The sequence below is a fragment of the Syzygium oleosum genome, unplaced genomic scaffold (genome assembly GCF_021117445.2).
Source record: "Syzygium oleosum isolate NSW1041296 unplaced genomic scaffold, Sole_v2.1 Sole_v2.37, whole genome shotgun sequence".
In the NCBI taxonomy this organism is placed as follows: Eukaryota; Viridiplantae; Streptophyta; class Magnoliopsida; order Myrtales; family Myrtaceae; genus Syzygium; species Syzygium oleosum.
The window spans coordinates 1716331-1735946 of record NW_026607521.1 but is presented as its reverse complement, the minus strand read 5'-3'; the positions used below and the strand labels follow the sequence as shown (position 1 = coordinate 1735946).

At 41.9% G+C, this 19616-nt stretch overlaps 3 protein-coding genes and 1 long non-coding RNA gene across 7 annotated transcripts; 3 read left to right on the top strand and 1 right to left on the bottom strand.

Annotated features, from left to right (window-relative positions):
• The first annotated feature begins 1568 nt into the window (after positions 1–1568).
• LOC130135707 (2-alkenal reductase (NADP(+)-dependent)-like) lies at positions 1569–3404 on the top strand. Its single transcript, XM_056305320.1, has 5 exons — positions 1569–1999; positions 2098–2275; positions 2436–2602; positions 2711–2793; positions 2895–3404. Exons 1-5 carry the CDS (start codon positions 1772–1774, stop codon positions 3271–3273), a joined length of 1035 nt encoding a protein of 344 aa, XP_056161295.1. The 5' UTR covers positions 1569–1771; the 3' UTR covers positions 3274–3404.
• A 3074-nt stretch (positions 3405–6478) lies between these two features.
• LOC130135813 (uncharacterized) lies at positions 6479–8883 on the bottom strand. Of its 2 annotated transcripts, none has more exons than XR_008815036.1 (5): positions 8366–8883; positions 8143–8217; positions 7854–7931; positions 7262–7351; positions 6479–7139 (listed from the first exon to the last, which is right to left on the bottom strand). It is a non-coding gene; the product is annotated as an uncharacterized LOC130135813 (long non-coding RNA). The 2 variants fall into 2 exon arrangements; XR_008815037.1 differs by having other exon boundaries at positions 6479–7111.
• A 1268-nt stretch (positions 8884–10151) lies between these two features.
• LOC130135811 (2-alkenal reductase (NADP(+)-dependent)-like) lies at positions 10152–13604 on the top strand. The gene is made up of 5 exons (XM_056305587.1): positions 10152–10636; positions 11647–11824; positions 12273–12439; positions 12879–12961; positions 13080–13604. The coding sequence occupies exons 1-5, from the start codon at positions 10397–10399 to the stop codon at positions 13456–13458; spliced, it is 1047 nt and encodes a 348-aa protein (XP_056161562.1). The 5' UTR covers positions 10152–10396; the 3' UTR covers positions 13459–13604.
• A 2937-nt stretch (positions 13605–16541) lies between these two features.
• LOC130135812 (2-alkenal reductase (NADP(+)-dependent)-like) lies at positions 16542–18949 on the top strand. Of its 3 annotated transcripts, none has more exons than XM_056305590.1 (5): positions 16542–16903; positions 17074–17251; positions 17419–17585; positions 18160–18242; positions 18361–18949. In XM_056305590.1, the coding sequence occupies exons 1-5, from the start codon at positions 16625–16627 to the stop codon at positions 18737–18739; spliced, it is 1086 nt and encodes a 361-aa protein (XP_056161565.1). In that variant the 5' UTR covers positions 16542–16624; the 3' UTR covers positions 18740–18949. The 3 variants fall into 3 exon arrangements, with proteins under 3 accessions (XP_056161565.1, XP_056161564.1, XP_056161563.1); XM_056305589.1 differs by having other exon boundaries at positions 16543–16856; positions 17093–17251; XM_056305588.1 differs by having other exon boundaries at positions 16544–16852.
• Positions 18950–19616: the final 667 nt, after the last annotated feature.

Sequence of the window (19616 nt, the reverse complement as noted above, 5' to 3'; positions counted from 1 at the left end):
TCTGGTGTGGTGTCTTTGAAGATGAAGGTACTTCCAGCCTTCCATATATACTGTTGGGATTTTGGCACCAAAATCCCATAGAATTGAATGAGAAGTGTGTGGATGAAAGTGTCCCACATAGGGTAGAAGAGAGATGGGAGATGGGTTCAAATAGTTGAGCCTCACAAATGGGTTTGGGCCCCAAGGGGTACCCCACTTTTGTGGAAGAGAGAGGACCTACGTCAAGCTAGGTCAGTGCATGCGCCGCCGCCGCCGCCGTCCGGCCGGCTCGGTTCCGAGTCCACTCTCTATTAGTTTTTTATTTTTTTCAAACAGACACGTTGTTTAGAATTTATTTATTTATTTTTTGGACAAACAAACATGTCTGTTCGTGAGGTTCGGTTCGCCCGAACGGAAAACCGAAGCCCTTCGCGACTGTTCACGAACCGAACCGGTTCAAGTGAATCTTCGCTACTGTTCACGAAAACTCGCAACTCTTCATTTTTCGCCACTTGAATAAGACCGAACAGTTTAGTTCGGAATAATCATCACTTCGTGGCATTCATTTTTCCTGACGCACTCTACGCATATTCACTTCATCATTTTGTGCGATTGTTCTGCAAAATTGCGTTCGAAGGAGTCCTCCGGATACGTGCCGTTTCAGGTCTAGCTAAGAAATGCAAAAGCGAGTTTGTAAACATAGGAAAAGTTGACAAATCAAAAGAAAATAAAAAACCAAGTAAATGTCAATGAGTAACTCGAATGAGAGTTGATGATCTCATACTATGTAATAATTTAATAGGAAAAATTAGCGAGCCACGCTAATTTGGGTTGATAATTTGTAAAAAGATATAGTAAATGTAAAGAGTTGCTAAATAAGGCAAATAAACTTTCATGATATATAAAAAAAATTAACTAAATGCCAATAATTAACTCAAAAATGATAGTTTGTGACTCAAAAAAAGTTGATAGCTTAATTTGACAAAAGTTGATAAGACACCAAAATTGATATAGTTGATTTCGTATAAAAATAAAGTAAACTTGAAACATTAGTAAGTTAAGTGAATAAAAATTGGTAAGCTAGCACAAAATTGCTAATTTGCAACTATAAGAAAAGATTAGTGATTGCAAAAAAGTATTGATAAATCACCAACAGTCTATCTGGAAAAAAAGTTACTAGTCATTTTTTTGTACATATAGTGTTTTTGACTCTTTCCAACATTAATTTAAATGTAACGGCACGAAAAGAAATCCTTATTTTTGGGCAAGGACCAACAAAAATCCACCTCCGAAAATTAAATTTTTGGGGTAAACTAGTCTTCTAGCTGTTGAAAACTATTTTGTTAGGTTATTTTTTGGTAACTCTTAATATTACGTTATGTGATGTAAAGTTCCAGTCCCAGCAGCACATACGCACGCGATTACGTTAAAAATTAGCACTGTTTAATCAATCATCTACAGTCGAATCAACTATGGTGTTGAAGTGTACGATTTTGTTTTCATGTGGAAGCTGCCATTCATTACTTTTCGAAACAATTAATCTGAGTTTTGACCAAATTTTTTAAGCTGCCATTCGATTTGTACTCTGATGTTATCCACGTAACGATGAACTCATTCACCCATTATTACTCAAGCGCTGACGTAAACATGCGGCTGCTTCATTCATCCCTATAAATACACGCACGAAAGGTAAACAAGAGGCAACCAAAAATTTAGAAAGAAGGCCAAGAGAAAGAGACATTGTTTTGCAGAGTTGAACTTTGGGAAAACAAGATTGAGATAGAGAGACAGAATGGAGAAGAACAGTACAGCTTCGTGTGAAGTGATCGTGAGGAACAGGCAGGTGATATTGAGGGAGCATGTGCGAGGTTTCCCGAAGGAGGTGGACATGGAAGTGAGAGATGGCTCGGTGAAGTTGATGGTGGAAGATGGTTCATCGGGCGCCATGTGGGTGAAGAACTTGTACCTCTCTTGCGAACCCAAAACCCGCCACCTCATGGACACCATTCGCCCCGGTTCTGTAAGTACGAATAATGATGTTCTGTGTCGTAGCAATAATCGCAATTGTGTGTTTGTGCTTAATTTGATTCTGAAGTTGTATTGGCGCGTTGAATGTAGCCAATCACTGGATTTGGAGTGGCCCGAGTTGTGGACTCTGCGAATCCGAAGTTCAAGAAAGGCGACCTGGTTTGGGGGATCACCGGATGGGAGGAGTACAGTCTAATTGCTTCATCGGAGACTTTCTTCAAGATCGAGCACACCGACGTTCCTCTCTCCTACTACAATGGCCTGCTCGGTATGTTATTGCTCAGCTCATGTGGTTTCGTTCTCAATGCTAGTTTATGACTAAGGCCAATAAACCTATCTGAGTTTGTTCTTCACATATCGGTCCTCCAACTCTCTCTTCACCGTCCTTTTGCTTGTCATGTAATATCCAACTTTTATCGATTCCGCAGGCATGCCAGGTTTGTCTGCTTATGTCGGCTTTTTTGAGCTGTGCTCTCCTAAGAAAGGAGAGTCTGTTTACATATCAACAGCTGCAGGAGGAGTAGGTCAGCTCGTCGGGCAGTTTGCGAAATTGCTCGGTTGTTACGTCGTAGGCAGTGCCGGTAGCCAAGAGAAGGTAAATCATTTGCACATCATAACATGAGTCCTACCGTGCAATCTTGTTAGCCGGTCTCTTGATTCAATTCTGTTTAAATTTTTCTCTGCATTATATTACACGAAACAGGTTGATTTGCTCAAGAACAAATTGGGGTTCGATGAAGCTTTCAACTACAAGGAAGAAGCGGACCTTGATGCAGCACTGAAAAGGTCATTATTTGCATATGAGTTAAATGATATATTCTGAATGATGCACAAACGTGTATTTGATATACTAATTTATCGTCAACTTTTCGGTGTTTCATCTTTAGATATTTCCCCGACGGGATCGATATCTACTTCGAAAATGTAGGGGGAAAGATGCTGGACGCAGTGCTGCTCAACATGAAGAGCCACGGCCGAATCGCCGCGTGCGGGATGACCTCGCAGTACAACCTCGACCAGCCTGAGGGCATACACAACCTGATGAATCTCGTCCTGAAACAGGTCCGGATGGAAGGCTTCCTGGTGTCCAGCTACTACCATCTCTACCCAAAGTTCCTCGAGACGGTCTTGCCTTACGTCAAACAAGGAAAGATCATATACACGGAGGACATCGTTGAGGGGCTCGAAAACGGCCCCGCAGCTCTGGTAGGGTTGTTTTCAGGTCAGAATGTCGGGAAACAGGTGATTGTGGTTTCTCGAGAATGAGTCACTTAAAATTGTATATTCTGTTTTGTTGGGTATTGTATGCAAGGCTTCTCTAGGATGTCGATTGTGAATGCGTCTCCTTGTTCCGGGCCATATTACCTATAAATAAAACTGGCTTCAGATGTACCAAACAGCAGTTTTTTCCTCTCCGAGCGTGTGCACATGCACGGATGAATGTGCATTGACGATGTCCTCCTGTAACTCGTTAAGGGAAGAACTTTAGTGATCCCCGTAACATATTCAAACCCTGAATTTGGACATACAGCTAAACTAGCCCGCAGGGATGAATGTGCATTGACGATATCCGCCTGTAACTCGTTAAGGGAAGAACTTTAGTGATCACCGAAACATATTCGAACCCTGAATTTGGACATACAGCTAAACTAGCCCGCCAAATCAACCGTGGTGGCAATCCAAACATTCAGTAAGCTTGAGTCTGTTTAGCATGCCCAGAGTTACATTCTGCATCCTTGAAGAAGAGATCTGAATTCGGAGACATCTGCTTTCGAGCATCTGCGTAAGTTCCACCAAGAGGTCACGTGCTGACGTCGAAACACAAGCACAAGCACCACCCTCTCGAATTTCAAATCAATGTAATGGCATTTTCCATACCATTCTGTATCCGGAATAGCTAATATGAGATTCTTCAAACGATAAGCTAGGCGGTATCAGTGATTAGAAGTGTGCGAGGTTGAGTCCTGAGGCCAACCACTCTATCTTCCTATGTAACTCCAGTTGAGAAATATAGGCGCTACACAGTTCGTGGCCAATTAGAGGTTCAAATGACACTGCATTTTCACAAAGCATTCTCAATTACTTCCCCCACAAGAAGAGTACCGAACCGACATGAGAAACGCAAATCAGGTACATGGAGCGGGACAACTGAGGGGAGATACTCTCAGAGTGGACCATCTGGTGTACTTATTTCCCGGGTTTGGTAATAGACATCTCGTTCTCGCCTTTACATGAGTAACCGATCTGGAATCTCTGCTTGTACTATTCCTCTGCTTCAGCACTCAAACTTCTGCTTCGATATTTTACCTGTCCATCGTGCATTCTAAGGCTTCCTACTTCTCATACCAAATTAATGTGAGGTGGTGTCAACTGTCAAGTTAGCTATAATAAGCAAGTCGTCTTTGGATTGTTTGTTATGAATAAATTAACCGACAGGATTGTGTTTAGATTGACTTATACAATAATATGCACTTGCCATGACGTGGAATAAAGACTGATTATGAACACTGATGATGCAGAGTCTTTCCCAAGCTCCCTTGGGCTGGCTTGAACCACTTGTGGACTGGGTCAAACCATGCGCCCTAAGCAAAGGAAGCCTCGGAGACTTGGATTCAGGAGGACTTGCCGTTGCTTAAATCAGCAAACGAGGAATAAAGAAGGAAAGAAAGAGAACTGTGACAGAGAATTTATCTAGGGAAGAGAGGCAAAGGGGCAAAAATGTTCGACAGATCGCGTGGACCAGAAACGAAGATAGCTCATCGTAACTTAGTTGTAGAGGTGATCATGAACCAGATGGTCCAATGTAGCCCTTCGGGCCTAGTAGGCCTGAACCGCACAATGAATGTAGCCCTTTGGGCCTAGTAGGCCTGAACCGCACAATGGTCATGTCTAATTAAATTGCTCATTTTTCGGTTTGGCTTGGCTAGGCCTAGTTAGATCCGTTCGGACGCAACCAATTGAAAATTTAATATTTTCTAATCACGGCTCGAGGACATAAAAAGAAGGGAAAATTTCATTTTGGTACCCAAAGTGGGGGCCTTTTCTCAATTTGGTACCCAAAGTGGACATAGTCTCAAATTAATACCCAAAGTGCCCATTCGGTCTCAATTGTGGTACTGAGTTGTGGCGGCCGATCAAATGCTCACCAAATTTCTAAGAAGAAATTTATCGTTCGGCTCACCTGGAACAGATTATTTTTTACTTTTTTATTTTTTTTCTTTTTTCCTTTTTCTGTATTTTTTCTTTTCCTTTTCCTTTTCTTTTTTTTTTCCTTCTTCCTTCCGCTGCTATAGCTGTGGCCGGCGGAGGTCGCCGGTGTCGGCCCTCGCCTGCGTTGGGCGAGGGCCGACCCTGGCGAGGGTCGAGGATGCACTCAAGAAGCGAGAGCGATGGGCGAGAGAAGAGAGGAAGTAGGAGAGGCAGACAAGTGGGAAGCCACGAACCGGTCCCGCTCGAGCCCCATGACGATGATCCGGGCGTGCACCGGTGGATGTGGGCGGAGTTCTTGCGGGACTTGAGGAGGGTGACGATGGACGGCAGCTTGGCGGAGGTCGCCGGCGAGGGCAACCCTCGCCAGATCCGGCGAGGGCAACCCTCGCCAGATCCGGCGAGGGTCGGCCCTCGCCCCCCCAAGCGAGGGCGGCCCTCGCCCGACGCCGGCGACATCTGCCGGCCACGGCTATGGGCGGCGGAGGGAAGAAGGAAAAAAAAAAAAAAGAAACGGAAAAGGAAAAGAAAAAAAACAGAAAAAGGAAAAAAGAAAAAAAATTAAAAAGTAAAAAAAAAAATACTGTTCCGGTGCCGGCCGGTGAGCATTTGACCGGCCGGCGAACTCAGGCACCAAATTGAGACTGAATGGATACTTTGGGTACCAATTTGAGAAAAGGCCCAACTTTGGATACCAAAATGAAATTTTCCCTAAAAAGAACAATTTACCCAATTCATTATGCCAACACTAAGTTATGAACTCTCGTGTGCGTTGGGCTAATCAGGCACCAGTGTTTCGTAAGTATTTTGAAGAGCTCTCTGTTTAGGCTGAACCAATGAGAACAGGAACATCATGAAACCTTAGCCCAGACTCACCGGGACCCGCTTATTGATCCCAGGGTTTTCTTTGCATCTCGTCGTTGCTAAGGTTCGATTTTTTGTGAAAACTTCCGCAGAAAGTGTAGTACCACACAAACACTTGAAAATCAATGGTCATGGTTAGGGGTGAGCGGTTCCAGGTTTCGGGTAGGTTCCGCCTGGAACTTGGAACCTACCCTCGGGTACAGGTTTCTCAAAATGAGGAACCTGGAACCTACCCGTCGAAACGTGGAACCTGGAACCTACCCTGTCACAGGTTCTAGGGTCGGTTCCAGGTTCTAACAGGTTCTTTTTTTTAATTTCGTTTTTAGTTAAACAAAACGAAAATAAACGCACAATTACTAGTTATTGGAAAGCAACATTTCGCTTAATAGAAAGGGGATAGAACATACAAATAGTAATTGTTGGGATGCAACACATGACTTTAATTCCAATGCATGATTAGAGTCACTTCATTCATCCAAGCGGTGGCTACAATGTTTATATAGAAAATTCTCCATAATCTCTCTAAAATCTACCCAGTAATGACAAACCACACAAACACTTATAAAGTGCAACTGACTTGGATCTTAAGTGAGACCATATAATTTTAGGCGATGTCAAGGTAGGTCTATCATTTGGCAGATAAAATGAGCCAACTAGAGTACATGGAAGCAATTAAAACGCATGCACATATCGCAAAGGAGACTGGTAATGAACAAAGTCGAGATTTGTCTGTAAATCAAGCATTCTTTTCAGGCTATGCAGGCATGATCATATGGCTAAGATAACAAGAAATAACATATGCTTGTCAGTGGACTTGATGATGAACAAGTCTTTTTTTTTGGTATCTTCCATCCAAAGATCAGTTTGAACAGGAGGGACCTTCTTATAGTTAACATCAATGTTAAGCATTCCAGATTATCATGTCTGGCCAACAGACAAGTTACTTGAAGAAATTAAATCATAAAGCTACACCAACCTGCCAAAATAGCAGATTCCCCCCATTACCAGTGAGAACAGGGTAGCGCAGTCCCATCTGCAACCATAATGCTGCCCATCAACACCTACGAAAGTACAAAATGCACTTCAAAAATGTGCCTCATAAATACTAGTAAGGAACTATGCATCTCAAGAAAAAATTTAGCATGAAAACCAGGAGGAGAAAAGCTAGAGTGATGATCCATACAGCGGAATGTCGAGGGAATTTGTTAAAATATCTGAAGAACGAGCCACATAAGCAACGAGGAGGGCATAATAAATGAAAATGTACGGCCAACTGCGAGAATGAATGTAAAAATCAGAAAAGCAATATAATAAAGTCATGTATATATTTAAATACATGTTTCTAAGAATGCTAAAATCACATGGTCTATCATCACTTGATGCCCTCTTATTTCAGGGTTTGTACCCAGTCGAGTTTACAAGCTAGTGATGATAACGTTTTAAAAACAATAGTAGCATTATTAGAAATAAACCTCCTAAAACAACATAATGGAATGGTGTGATGGCCCAATAGATAATCCCCTATCTGAGCTCATTACAAAAACATGAATAGTGCCACATACATAAAACGTTTACAAAGACCAATAAAAGAAATCCTTCCTGGCCCATAACCATTTTGTTGTGGTACTGTTTTATTAATACAGAGACAACTAACAATGGCAGGCGGATTTTATGTTAGTATCAAACACTTTGTATACCAAGATCATCTAAAATACATTGACTTCACTTGCTAAGACATAACTCAAAGTGAAATCATAATAAGACATCACTCTCACCGAAAGAGTAGCCAAAGAAATTCTTTACCAAGCGACTTGCACTCCAAACTTCCCTATAGTTCTCATGGCTATTGATACCTGAAAGTTTTTTTGCATAAAGTTAATTGTAATTTGTATAAAAGTAAATAAAGCAGATCAATGTTCTGAATGCTGCAATAAAGTATGTTGACATTAAATGTCATAGATCGATCCAATTTCAAACTTCTTGCTGGGTTTGGGATAATCACAAGAAATTGCGTCAAATAAAAGCTTTTTTGGATGTGCAAGTGGTTACTCAAGAGCGGATTACCAGCGATACACCACCAGAACCCAGTTCACAGATTGTGTTCACATTGACTTCAGCAATGAGCAGCCCTGTTGCAACCTGCAATGTTTCAACACCCAAGAATTGCGGCCGTGAGTGATAATTTGACTAGCTTGTTGTCAATGATGAATTGACAATGGTTCATAAAAGAAGAAAAAGAAAAATTCACAAGGTGAATATGTTTACAAAGTATCACACAAATAATTACCATGAAGATCCAACAAAAAACACAGGTAACTGCGGAAGCTATAAATCCAGATTCTCGTGTCACGGCAGGTATGGCAACAATCCCAGCTCCTACGTATCAAACTTCGAATCATCAAAGCGAACATCGCAGCAAAAATGAGCCGCTAGAATTCCTTGACAAATACGACCAGACTTAACAAGCAATTTGTCATGCCCAGAATTTGGACCGGGCAGTAAGAGATCAGATTATCAGAGAGTCTGTGATCCAGACAAAATTGAACATAACCTACGTACGAAATTCACTCTGCACGCAATGTGACGCTAACTTAGGCCAGTCACTGCAGAAATCGCACACAAATTGGTAATCGAATCCTTACCGTAGGGCCTGCCACCAGAAAAACCGCACTGGACAAACTTCCTAAAAACAGCAAAACAAGAACACGAACGCCGTCACACTAGTAAAAAGCAACATCGGACAACGCAGCCACTAAGAAACGCGAGAGCCGCGCGAGGTCGGAGGATACCGTACCAGGTTCCCGGTTGAGATTCGAGAATAGCCGCCCCCCTTCGAGTTCGAGCGCACTCTCGTCGGCCGATGGCCTCTGCGAAGAGAATCTGAGCCTCACCATCCTCAAAAGCTCGGAAGAAGAAGAAGAAGAAGAAGAAGAAGAAGAAGAAGAGAGGCGGTGAGGACGAACGGACGGTCCGCATCCGGGGAACTGCGAAGCAGGGGGCGAGCGAAAGGAACGGCGGTTTCGGGGTTGGACCGAGAGAGAAGGCGATGGAAGGCAAAGAGACGAAGACGATGATGGCGCCATCGACGGCGTCTCCTCTCTTCTCCGCTGTGGTAAGCAATGCGAGGAGAGGCGAGAGGGTCTCGTCGAGTCGTGGGTGTCGGGAGTGGGAGAGAGAGCGCAATGGAGGAGCGACAGAGCGTGGGGAAATTTGGGAAGAAAAAGAAAGTTAGGGTTCTTGCTTCCGGTTCCGATTCCGGGTCCGGGTCCAGGTCCGGTTCCTATAGGAACCGGGAACCGGAACCGGAACTGGCGGTTCCTAAAATATTAGAACCGGGAACCGGAACCTTCCACCTTGGAACCGGGAACCGAACCGAACCCGCCGGTTCACTTCTTCAGTTCTCAGTTCTACCCTGGAACCGTGCTCACCCCTAGTCATGGTGCATTGCTGCAATACATTATGAGAGAGTCATGATATGGAAACAACCTTGATTATGACAAGCATAAGAAATAATTGTAAAAATAGACCTGTGAAAATTACATAGTATGAGAGCTTAAATTTGAGCTTGAGCTCGATCTCGATTTTATTCATGAGTTAATGGTAATTGAGTTGAGCTCGAGTATTTGTATTTTCAATCTCTAATCGAGTCGAGTTCAAACATAAATATCAATACTCAAGCGAGCTCGAGTAGAGTTTGAGCACCGAATGTATGACTCGGCTCGGCCCAATTACACCGGCACTTGAAGACCGTCTCTATGACCAATTATTAATCACCACCCCACTACTCCCCACGTCGCTAGCCTCCAATGTTTTTCGTCTTCTGCATGAATCTTTCGCTTTGACCTTTGTCCTTCTCTCTTCCCATAATGTCCTTCTGCCTATAAAACAGAAGAAATCATTCCCATTTCCTCTGGACATGAATCGTTATGCGAAAGTGTACTTTCACACCATTCTGGGTCGTCTCCGTGTTCATTCTCTCTGCCATGCTCGACCCGGCGACAAAAGCAGAGCCTCCATACAGCAAGAAGAGCGGCGTTGTTAACAACGGGATCGCTCTGGAATACGCCAAAACGTTGTCGTCTTCCTCCACACATCGCTATAGTCATCGTCATCGTCACCCGTCAACTCTTCCCACGTACTCGGACAGACACAAAGCAGAAAAAAAAGGGTCCTCTTTTGTCTCGCCATTCAAGGCCTCTGCACCCGCGTTCTCGGCTCAGTCCATAAGAACGGTACGCCATTCGCACACCACAACACCTGCTCGTCTTTCTCTCTTCTGGGTGTTACGCGTTTCGTCCAAAAGGAGTGGCGGAGAGCGATGGCTGGTGGGGATGGCGAGGGAGTGAGGAACAAGCAAGTGATATTCAGGGGCTACGTGAGTGGTTCCCCCGAGGAGACGGACATGGAGGTGCGCGAATCCACCGTGGAATTGCGAGTCCCGGAGGGCTCCAGTGGCGTTCTCGTGAAAAATCTCTACTTGTCCTGCGATCCTTACATGAGGATTCGCATGAGGAAGCTCTATATCCCCGGTTACCGCGATTCCTTCGAACCTGGTTCGGTGAGCAAGCCTAAGTCTTTTCGTGTCAAATTCTTTTCTTTTCCAAAACAGACTATCGAAAAAGAAAAATGGGTCATCCACTCGGCGTAAGCCGGTCTTCCTCGTTGTTGAAACTGGGGGAGGTGCTGAACAAAATGAGCTCCGAATGTCGGATGATGTGGGTTTTGTTGAGTATGATATTGTGTTGATTTTTTGTCCTTTTTTTTATTTTGACCACTTTGCTCTGGGGATTGATTATTTTGTTTCAGGAGAAAGTTGTGGTGTCTCTGCTGGTGATTATGTCAAATTGTGCTGTTCAATATGATTGTAGCGACTCTGTGCTCTATTTCTGTTCATTCTGCCTATCATGGCTAAATCTTTTTTATCTCTGTAAGTGCGATCCAATTGGTGGTGCCTTTGAAATTGTAGAAATGGTTTGCGATGTCGCCCAAAAATTCAGAATATGGATTAAAGAGCTTAGCGTGTCGAAAGAACCTCACTTATGCTATTTGGCATAGAGTTTCACATGTCTTTCGTTTGCACAGCCACATAAATCACGGTGTTAAACGATGTGAGTTGCTTAACCCTTCCATCTATGTGTCAGCATGATGAATGGTGACAGATAGCTTGCACGTGAAATAGGACGATGAGATGTATTCATTAAAAGATAAAATAAACACGGCTCTGGAATAAGCAGAGTTTTGTTTCCATCCTTTAGCATATTGCTTCGGATTCTAATGTATTGCCGTGAATTTCACTTCTATTCCTGCTGAGATGTTAAAATTATGCTGCTCTTCTTCTAGGTTTGTTAGAAGTTATATTAAGTGTTTAGGGAGCTGCATTTGACTTAGCTTACTTCAATATGACTGGAGCTGCAAACTTTTAAATTGAAAGGGTTTCTGGTTATTGCAGCGTATTTGATTATGAAATTCTTTTGATTTCCAATCATCCTTCTTGGGAGTTCAATGTCTATTTGTGTTTGCTAAATGTGTTTCCACTTATATTCGGAAGTATTTAACACATTGATGCAGCCTATTGCTGGATATGGAGTAGCTAGAGTTTTGGAATCTGGTCATCCAAATTTCCAGAAAGGCAACTTGGTTTGGGGCATCACTGGATGGGAGGAGTATAGTCTAATTACTGTACCAGAGACTTGCTTTAAGATTGAACACACCGATGTTCCTCTGTCTTACTATACCGGCCTTTTCGGTATGCTCTTTTATCATCTAATGTTAAATGTATGCTCTTTATTCATCAAATGTAATATATCTTTCAATGTTAATGAATAAGGGCAGTTCGATTGTTAAGATACTCTGTCCTGTATCATTCAAGTTTGGATAGCCTCCGGCTATGCAAGAAAAGAGTGTGCTTCCTTTGTATTTTTCTTGTAGGGATCTTCCTTGTTGATGAACCATATGCCCTTGTTGCATTGTCTAAAGTTAGAGCCCTGCAAACTGTCTTTACGCATTGAAAGAAGTGTGTAAATCGATTATTTCTCAATGAAATAGTAGCTTTCCTTGAGGAGTCAATACATTTCTCACGGGCTTCACCTATGGACAATAATCGGATCATTTGGGATGTTGCCATAGCATAACACTCCTCTTATGCTTCAGCAAATCTTGTGACTCGTCTAATTTCTACAAATTTAAACTTTCAGGTATGCCAGGCATGACGGCTTATGCCGGGTTTTTCGAGGTATGCTCTCCTAAGAAAGGAGAGACTGTTTTCATATCGGCAGCATCGGGAGCCGTTGGTCAGCTTGTTGGCCAGTTTGCAAAGTTGTTGGGTTGTTATGTTGTTGGCAGCGCTGGTAGCAAAGAGAAGGTGATTATCTCACATTTGTCGAGTCTTTCCTTGAATAGTAATTGTTTAAGCACAAGTACGCTGGCCCCTCCGTCTCTTTCATGTAGAAAGAAGCAGGTAATTGGGCAAATGTCAATGGTTCACCAATATATTTGGTTTCACTTTTGTTTCATACTAGAGTTACTAGACAAGTGTTTGAAATAGAGTGCATGTCCATGTTCTTACAAAACTTAATGGCTTAAATAGGCGTCTAGTACATAGAATTAGATCTAAAAGATGCACTTGAGGTATGATGAGTGCTGCATTTCTCAAATTTGAGAATGCTCAAGAGAGTGATGCAGTTTTGAATGTGTACCCTCATCATTTCGCTCAACATAAATGTTAAAAATACAGTCTTATCAGTCTCTTCCAAGGTTAATCTTAATTAAAGTCTTCTCGTGCTGTTATTTTTGCAAAAAAGGTTGATTTGCTGAAGAACAAGTTTGGTTTTGATAATGCTTTCAACTACAAGGAGGAACCGGATCTGGATGCAGCACTGAAAAGGTGAGCCATGTGTATCTTAAGGATGATTGAGCAAATAAATGACTGCTATACACGATACAAAAAATGTACCTGCTCCTGGAGACAACACGAGTTAACTTTTTCTGCCATAAATGTTTAGATGCTTCCCTAAAGGTATCGATATCTACTTTGAAAATGTCGGCGGAAAGATGCTTGATGCAGTGCTGCTCAACATGAAACTTAATGGCCGAATTGCAATTTGTGGAATGATCTCACAGTACAACCTCGAGCAGCCTGAAGGTGTACACAATTTGATGAGCCTTATCCTGAAGCGGGCTCGAATGGAAGGTTTCATAGTGTCCGATTATTATCATCTCTATCCGAAGTTCCTGGAGACGGTGTTGCCTCAGATCAAAGAGGGGAAGATTGTGTACGTGGAAGACATCGCCGAAGGGCTCGAGAATGGTCCGGCTGCTCTTGTCGGGCTGTTCTCCAGTCGCAATGTCGGGAAACAAGTGGTCGTGGTTTCTCGCGAATGAGTTAGCTTTCTGTTCTTCTTCATCGGCATAGTCTCTTTTTGCCTCGTGCTTTGGAAAGGAGTTGTTTTCCTTTTGTCTTTGCCCTGCCGTTCTGTCATGCGGGAACATAGAGCGGTTTCTTTGGTTTGGTGATGGTGCAAAGGACATTTGAGTGTAAATGTGTCTCTGAGATTTCGATGTAAATGCGTCTTTATGTACCCTGTCATCGGATATAAATAAAACTGGTTTGAAATACCAAACTGACAGGCTAACGTGGGAACATAAATAAACAAAAAGAGTGCAAAAAAAAAAAATAAATATAAAATAAAAAGTCGAACATACTTAATTTACGTGGCTCGGTAGCATGCCTAAGCCAAGAGAATAAATTGACGAGATATGCTATTATAATCAGCAAAAATGAGATTACACTAGCTTTTTCTTTTTTTTTTTTGGTATTGAAATGGGCTTTACAACAGCACTCGTCTAACGAAACTCAAACCAACCTCATCTCCTATCAATAGAGGAATCAAACTTCTCAGTGGTGTCCAGCACTAAGATGTCATTCGCATCACAAGAATCAATGACTCAATTTGCTAACCAGTCAGCACATGAGTTACTTTCCCTAAAATTATGTAGCATTTTAACATGCTGGAAACACCTTAAAAGTTTCTGAATCTAAGAAATGAGCGTGTCGCCAAAGTTGAGAGCAGGAGATGATCTCTGAAGCAGTGAAATGGCGACTTTCGAGTCCACCTCCACAATAAGTTTAGGTATGCCCAAAGAAATTGCCATTTTAAGACCCAAAAGGATACCCTATAGTTTTGCTTTGAGCAAAGAGCACAATCCCACAGTTTGAGCAAATCCAGCAAGCCAATTACCTAATTCGTTAATCAAAACCCACCTACTGAGGCGAATCCTGGGTTGCCTTTAGACGCCCTGTCGAAATTGAGCTTTACCCAACCAGTCGGAGGGGTAGTCCAACCCACAAGCTTATCTCTTTTCTCCCTTTGAGGTGACAATCTATGTTCTGCCAGTAGCGTTGAAGCGATATCTTTCATATGGCCTAGAATCATGCACAAGGGTTCGTTGGTGAGACAAAAATCCTTCTCAAATAATCGTTTATTCCTCTAGTTCCAGAAATGCCAACAAGCAACTGTAAAAATAGGTGACCAGTTATCCTGAACCCTAGTTGATGAACCATATAGGTTCAACATCAACCATGGGAGTAGATCTTGGGTGAAGAACTTGCCCAGAAACTAGCAGGTAGAATCTCCTGCCAAACTGCCTTTGCATATTTACAATCTCTGAGAACATGCATAATTGTCTTCGAATAGTGTGGGCACATAGTGCAGCAAGAGTCCGCTGTGAATCTACATCAAAATCTTTCATCATTAGTGAGCATGCACTGATGAGAGATCAACCACAAGAAGCTTTTGATTATTTGTGGCCCATCCCATTTCCATACTAAACTCCAAAGCGGTTAGTCATACTCATTCACAAGTGTTTTTTAATTGGAAAAATGATACAAATGATCTCTGAACTTTTAATTTGTTCAATGTGGTCTCTAAACTTTAGCTCAATGTGCAATGTCATCTCTAATCTTTTAGATTGTTCAATGTGATTCCTGAAATTTTGATACATGTTCAATTATATGAAAATATTTAATGTTATTCCTAACTTTGAAATAAATATTTTTATATAGTTTATAGACTAAATTGAATACATATCAAAAGTTCATAAACCATACTGAATAAATTAAAAGTTCATGAATCACATTGCACATTAGAGTAAAATTTAGGGACCACATTGAACAAATTAAAAATTCATAGACTATATTGCATACTGGGCAAAAAATCATGGATCATTTATATCATTATCCCTTTTTAATTCTAAGTTAATCTCGAATGCACAAGAATCAATATGAAGAAACGAATTTTCTCACTCTCAAATTCTCTTAGATGATGGTTCTCAATGTTTTTTTGGCTCTCTCGCAAGTTTCATACATATTAAGCGCACTTACCATGCACACCAAACGAAATTCAACAATGGAATAACTATAAGCACTTCTCCTACACCAACTTACACTTCATCTTCAACGAGGGAAAGAGGTCTCACGGGAAATTACATCAACATAGACTCGATCTTCAATGTGGGAAAGAATTCTTATTTTCCTTTTTGTATGACCCACGATGCCCGTACCTGCCTTTAAAATCCTGATTTTAACCGATTTCTTCCGAGCTATCTTATTTAAAGTTCATCTCTTGCTGTTATTTTTGCGAAGATAGTTGATTTGCGGAAGAACAAATTTGGTTTCGATGATGCTTTCAATTAAAACGAGGAATATTTTTATATAGTACAAGGACTAAATTGATCATGTACCAAAAGTTCAGGGACCACATTGAACAAATTAAAAGTTCATAGACGATATTACATATTGGATTAAAGTTCAAAAATCGCATTAAACATACTTAAAATTCATGGACCATATTGTACGTTAGGTCAACGTGCAATGACCATTTATGTCATCAATCCTTCTAATAACGGATGAGTCTAGATCAAAACTTTTACGCCGGCCCATTTAAGTTCATCCATCCCATCATTTGTTCTTTCAATCAAGGGTTATAATTTTCACCACCCCACTGTGTACGCACAATATTACGCTCGAATCAAGTCAAGGTGCTCAAATCCAAAATACCCCTCTCTAATCAACGTTTGATTATGAAGGATGAATGAAGCTCTTTTCTGGAAAGAAAAAAAAAAGTCAGGGTGCTCAAGGATGCGTGGAAAAGGGCAACTGACGAGTGCAGAGCTTACTTCTTAAGAAAGGCATGATTTTAGGATTTTCTTCAAATTCTTTGCTTCCACATAAAAAAATTCATGAAAGTTCTACTGCAAATCAGAGAATTTTCTAATGATCAGAATTCAATTGGCCACTTTGATAACCTTTTATGTTTCCCAAGGAATTATTCGAATAGTATTCCACCGATGACACAACGGCACACGTAAGCACGCATACAGATGACACATGGGCACACGTCAGCAACGTCTGCATATCTCATCACCCCCTATACATAGCTATATATACCCCGTGCAGTGTTTGGCTACGTTTCCCACCAATCAAATCCAAGAGCAAAAAAATCCAAGAAAAGAAGGGGAGAGAGAGAGAGAACACAGCTCTAGAGAGAGAATGGAGAAGGTGAACAAGAATGCTTCAGTGGAAGTGATGAGCAACAAACAGGTGATATACAGAGAGCAGGTACGAGGTTCCCTGAAAGAGGCCAACTTGGAAGTTAGGACGAGCTCGGAGAGATTGAAGGCCGACACCGGTTCGGGGGCCATCGCGGTGAAGAACTTGTACCTGGCTTGCGATCCCTACAATCTCAACCTCATCAAGTACTTCACTCAGCTCGGTTCCGTAAGTACCACCATCTCTCTCATTACATTTACTCGATTCATTATGGCGAGAGTAGGTTATGAACTCGCACGAATAAATCGAACTCAAATTTGCGACAAAGTACACTCGACAAGTAACATTCAAAGGGAGCAAACTCTCTCCTACTAGTAAGTTCAATGTCTATTCGCGTTTGCTAAATGTATTGGCACTTATATTCTGAAGTATATAACACAATGGTGCAGCCTGTTCCTGGATTTGGAGTAGCTAGAGTTTTGGAATCTGGGCATCCAAACTTCAAGAAAGGCGACTTGGTTTGGGGCTTGACTGGATGGGAGGAGTACAGTCTAATTACTGCGCCAGAGACTTGCTTTAAGATCGAACACGCCGATGTTCCTCTGTCTCACTACACCGGCCTTTTGGGTATGCTCTTTAATCATCTGGTTTAATATCTCTTTCAGTGTTAAAGAATAAGGGGAATCAGATTGTTAAGATACTTTCTTCGGTCTATTTCATTCTCAAGTTAGTACGGACAGCCATGACGGCTAATTTCGTGACTCGTCTAATTTCTACAAATGTAAACTTTCCAGGTATGCCAGGCATGACGGCTTATGCTGGGTTTTACGAGGTATGCTCTCCTAAGAAAGGAGAGACTGTTTTCATATCGTCGGCGGCGGGGGCTGTTGGTCAGCTTGTTGGCCAGTTTGCAAAGTTGTTGGGATGTTATGTTGTTGGCAGCGCCGGTAGCAAAGAGAAGGTAATCATCTCACATTTGTCTAGTGTTTCCTTCCTTGAAGAGTGATTGTTTAAGCACTAGTGCGTTGACGACGATCCCCTCCCCCCCCAAAGAGAAGGTAATCATCTCACATTCGTCTAGTGTTTCCTTGAAGAGTAATTGTTTAAGCACTAGTGCGTTGACGACGATCCCCTTGCCCCCCCCGCTTTCTTCTCTCTCTCTCTTTCTCTCGTGTTGAAAGAAGTACATAGTCACGTAGATGTTAATGGTTCACCCAACATGTTTGGCATCTGCAATTTTCACTATTGTTTCATAATGAGTGACTAGACAAGCGTTTGAAATAGAGTGCATGTTCATGTTCTCTTAAAGGCATAAACAGTCGTCTACTCATATAGAATTAAATCTAAAAAAAGCACTTGGGGTTTGATGAGTGCTGTATGTCTCAAATTTGAGAATCCTCAAGAGAGTGATGGCAGTGTTGAATGCATACCCTCATCATTTCACTAAACACAAATGCTAAAAATACAGTCTTAATAGTCTCTTCCGGATTTTATCTTACTTAAAGTTCTCTCTTGCTGTTATGTTCGCGAAAAAGGTTGATTTGCTGAAGAACAAGTTTGGATTCGATGATGCTTTCAACTACAAGGAGGAACTGGATCTGGATGCAGCACTGAAAAGGTGAGTCAGGAATATGGTAACGATGATTGAGCAAATAAGTGACTGATGTACAGGATATAAAATATGTACACATTCTGAAGCCGACTCGAGTTGACTTTTTTCTGTCTTAAATGTTTAGATGCTTCCCCGAGGGGATCGATATCTACTTCGAAAATGTCGGCGGAAAGATGCTTGATGCGGTGCTGCTCAACATGAAACTTCATGGCCGAATCACAGTATGTGGAATGATCTCACAGTACAACCTCGAACAGCCCGAAGGCGTACACAACTTGCTGAACCTCCTCCTGAAGCGGGTTCGGATGGAAGGTTTCTTGGTGTTCGATTACTATCATCTCTACCCAAAGTTTCTGGAGACGGTATTGCCTCAGATCAAAGAGGGGAAGATTGTGTACGTGGAAGACATCGCCGAAGGGCTCGAGAACGGTCCGGCAGCTCTTGTCGGGGTGTTCTCCGGCCGCAATGTCGGGAAACAGGTGGTCATGGTTTCCTGCGAATGAGTCAGCTTTCTGTACTTCTTCATCGGCATAATCTTTTTTTTTCTCGTGTTTTCAAAAGGGGTTGTTTTCTGTTTATCTGTGCGTTGCCGTTCTGTCCTGCGAGGTCGTTTGTGTATAGATGCGTCTCTTATAACAAGGGACCAGACCATCTGGTTGGGTTGTTTTCCGGCAGCAATGTTGGCAAACAGGTGCTTGGAGTTTCTCGCGAATGAGTCTAAAATATTATGCTATGCCTCTCTAAGATGTCGATGTAAAGGATCATCGCCTCTCATAAAACTGGTTTGAGGTACCAAATTGTTATGAATGCCGCGGAAACGTGAACAAATAAACGATTTGAACAAGAAATAAGTTGTAGAAATAAATTCTGAAAATAACGAATGTATGTGGTTCAGCGATGTGTCTATTCCTACGGGAGAGATAGACGGGATGATTCCATTATAATTGGCGAAGATAAGATTACAACCACTCAATCACGGTCACTCATAAGTGTTTTCCGATCCTAAAATGAATCCAAAATCGCAAGAATTAATCACAAGAAAAGAAGTTTTCCCACACTATCAACTCTCTTGTACAAGGCTCTCAATACTCTTTGTATCTCGCGAGTTTCGCACGTGTTAAGCAGACTCGCGATGCACACGATTACGCCTAGAGATACTTAAACATCTTCTAGAGATATTTAGAAGATATTGAGGGTATTATTAACACACCACACGAAACTTGACAAAAGAATATTTATACGCAACAAATTATGAGACATTAGCTGACATGGGACTTTATCTTCAATGACGAAAAGGGAGTGTTTTGGGAATCTCTCTTGCATTACACACAATCCTATAGCAAAAATCTACTTTGGGGCACAGGTTACCTTGCGATTCAG

Excerpts from the sequence above, each read along its gene's own strand:
- LOC130135811 (XM_056305587.1), top strand. The coding sequence starts at position 10,397 with ATGGCTGGTGGGGATGGCGAGGGAGTGAGGAACAAGCAAGTGATATTC. Across the intron at positions 11,825-12,272 it reads TTACTATACCGGCCTTTTCG|GTATGCCAGGCATGACGGCT; the intron begins GTATGCTCTTTT and ends TTAAACTTTCAG. Across the intron at positions 12,962-13,079 it reads CTGGATGCAGCACTGAAAAG|ATGCTTCCCTAAAGGTATCG; the intron begins GTGAGCCATGTG and ends ATAAATGTTTAG.
- LOC130135812 (XM_056305590.1), top strand. The coding sequence starts at position 16,625 with ATGGAGAAGGTGAACAAGAATGCTTCAGTGGAAGTGATGAGCAACAAA. Across the intron at positions 17,252-17,418 it reads TCACTACACCGGCCTTTTGG|GTATGCCAGGCATGACGGCT; the intron begins GTATGCTCTTTA and ends TAAACTTTCCAG. Across the intron at positions 18,243-18,360 it reads CTGGATGCAGCACTGAAAAG|ATGCTTCCCCGAGGGGATCG; the intron begins GTGAGTCAGGAA and ends TTAAATGTTTAG.
- LOC130135707 (XM_056305320.1), top strand. The coding sequence starts at position 1,772 with ATGGAGAAGAACAGTACAGCTTCGTGTGAAGTGATCGTGAGGAACAGG. Across the intron at positions 2,000-2,097 it reads ACACCATTCGCCCCGGTTCT|CCAATCACTGGATTTGGAGT; the intron begins GTAAGTACGAAT and ends CGTTGAATGTAG. Across the intron at positions 2,276-2,435 it reads CTACTACAATGGCCTGCTCG|GCATGCCAGGTTTGTCTGCT; the intron begins GTATGTTATTGC and ends TCGATTCCGCAG.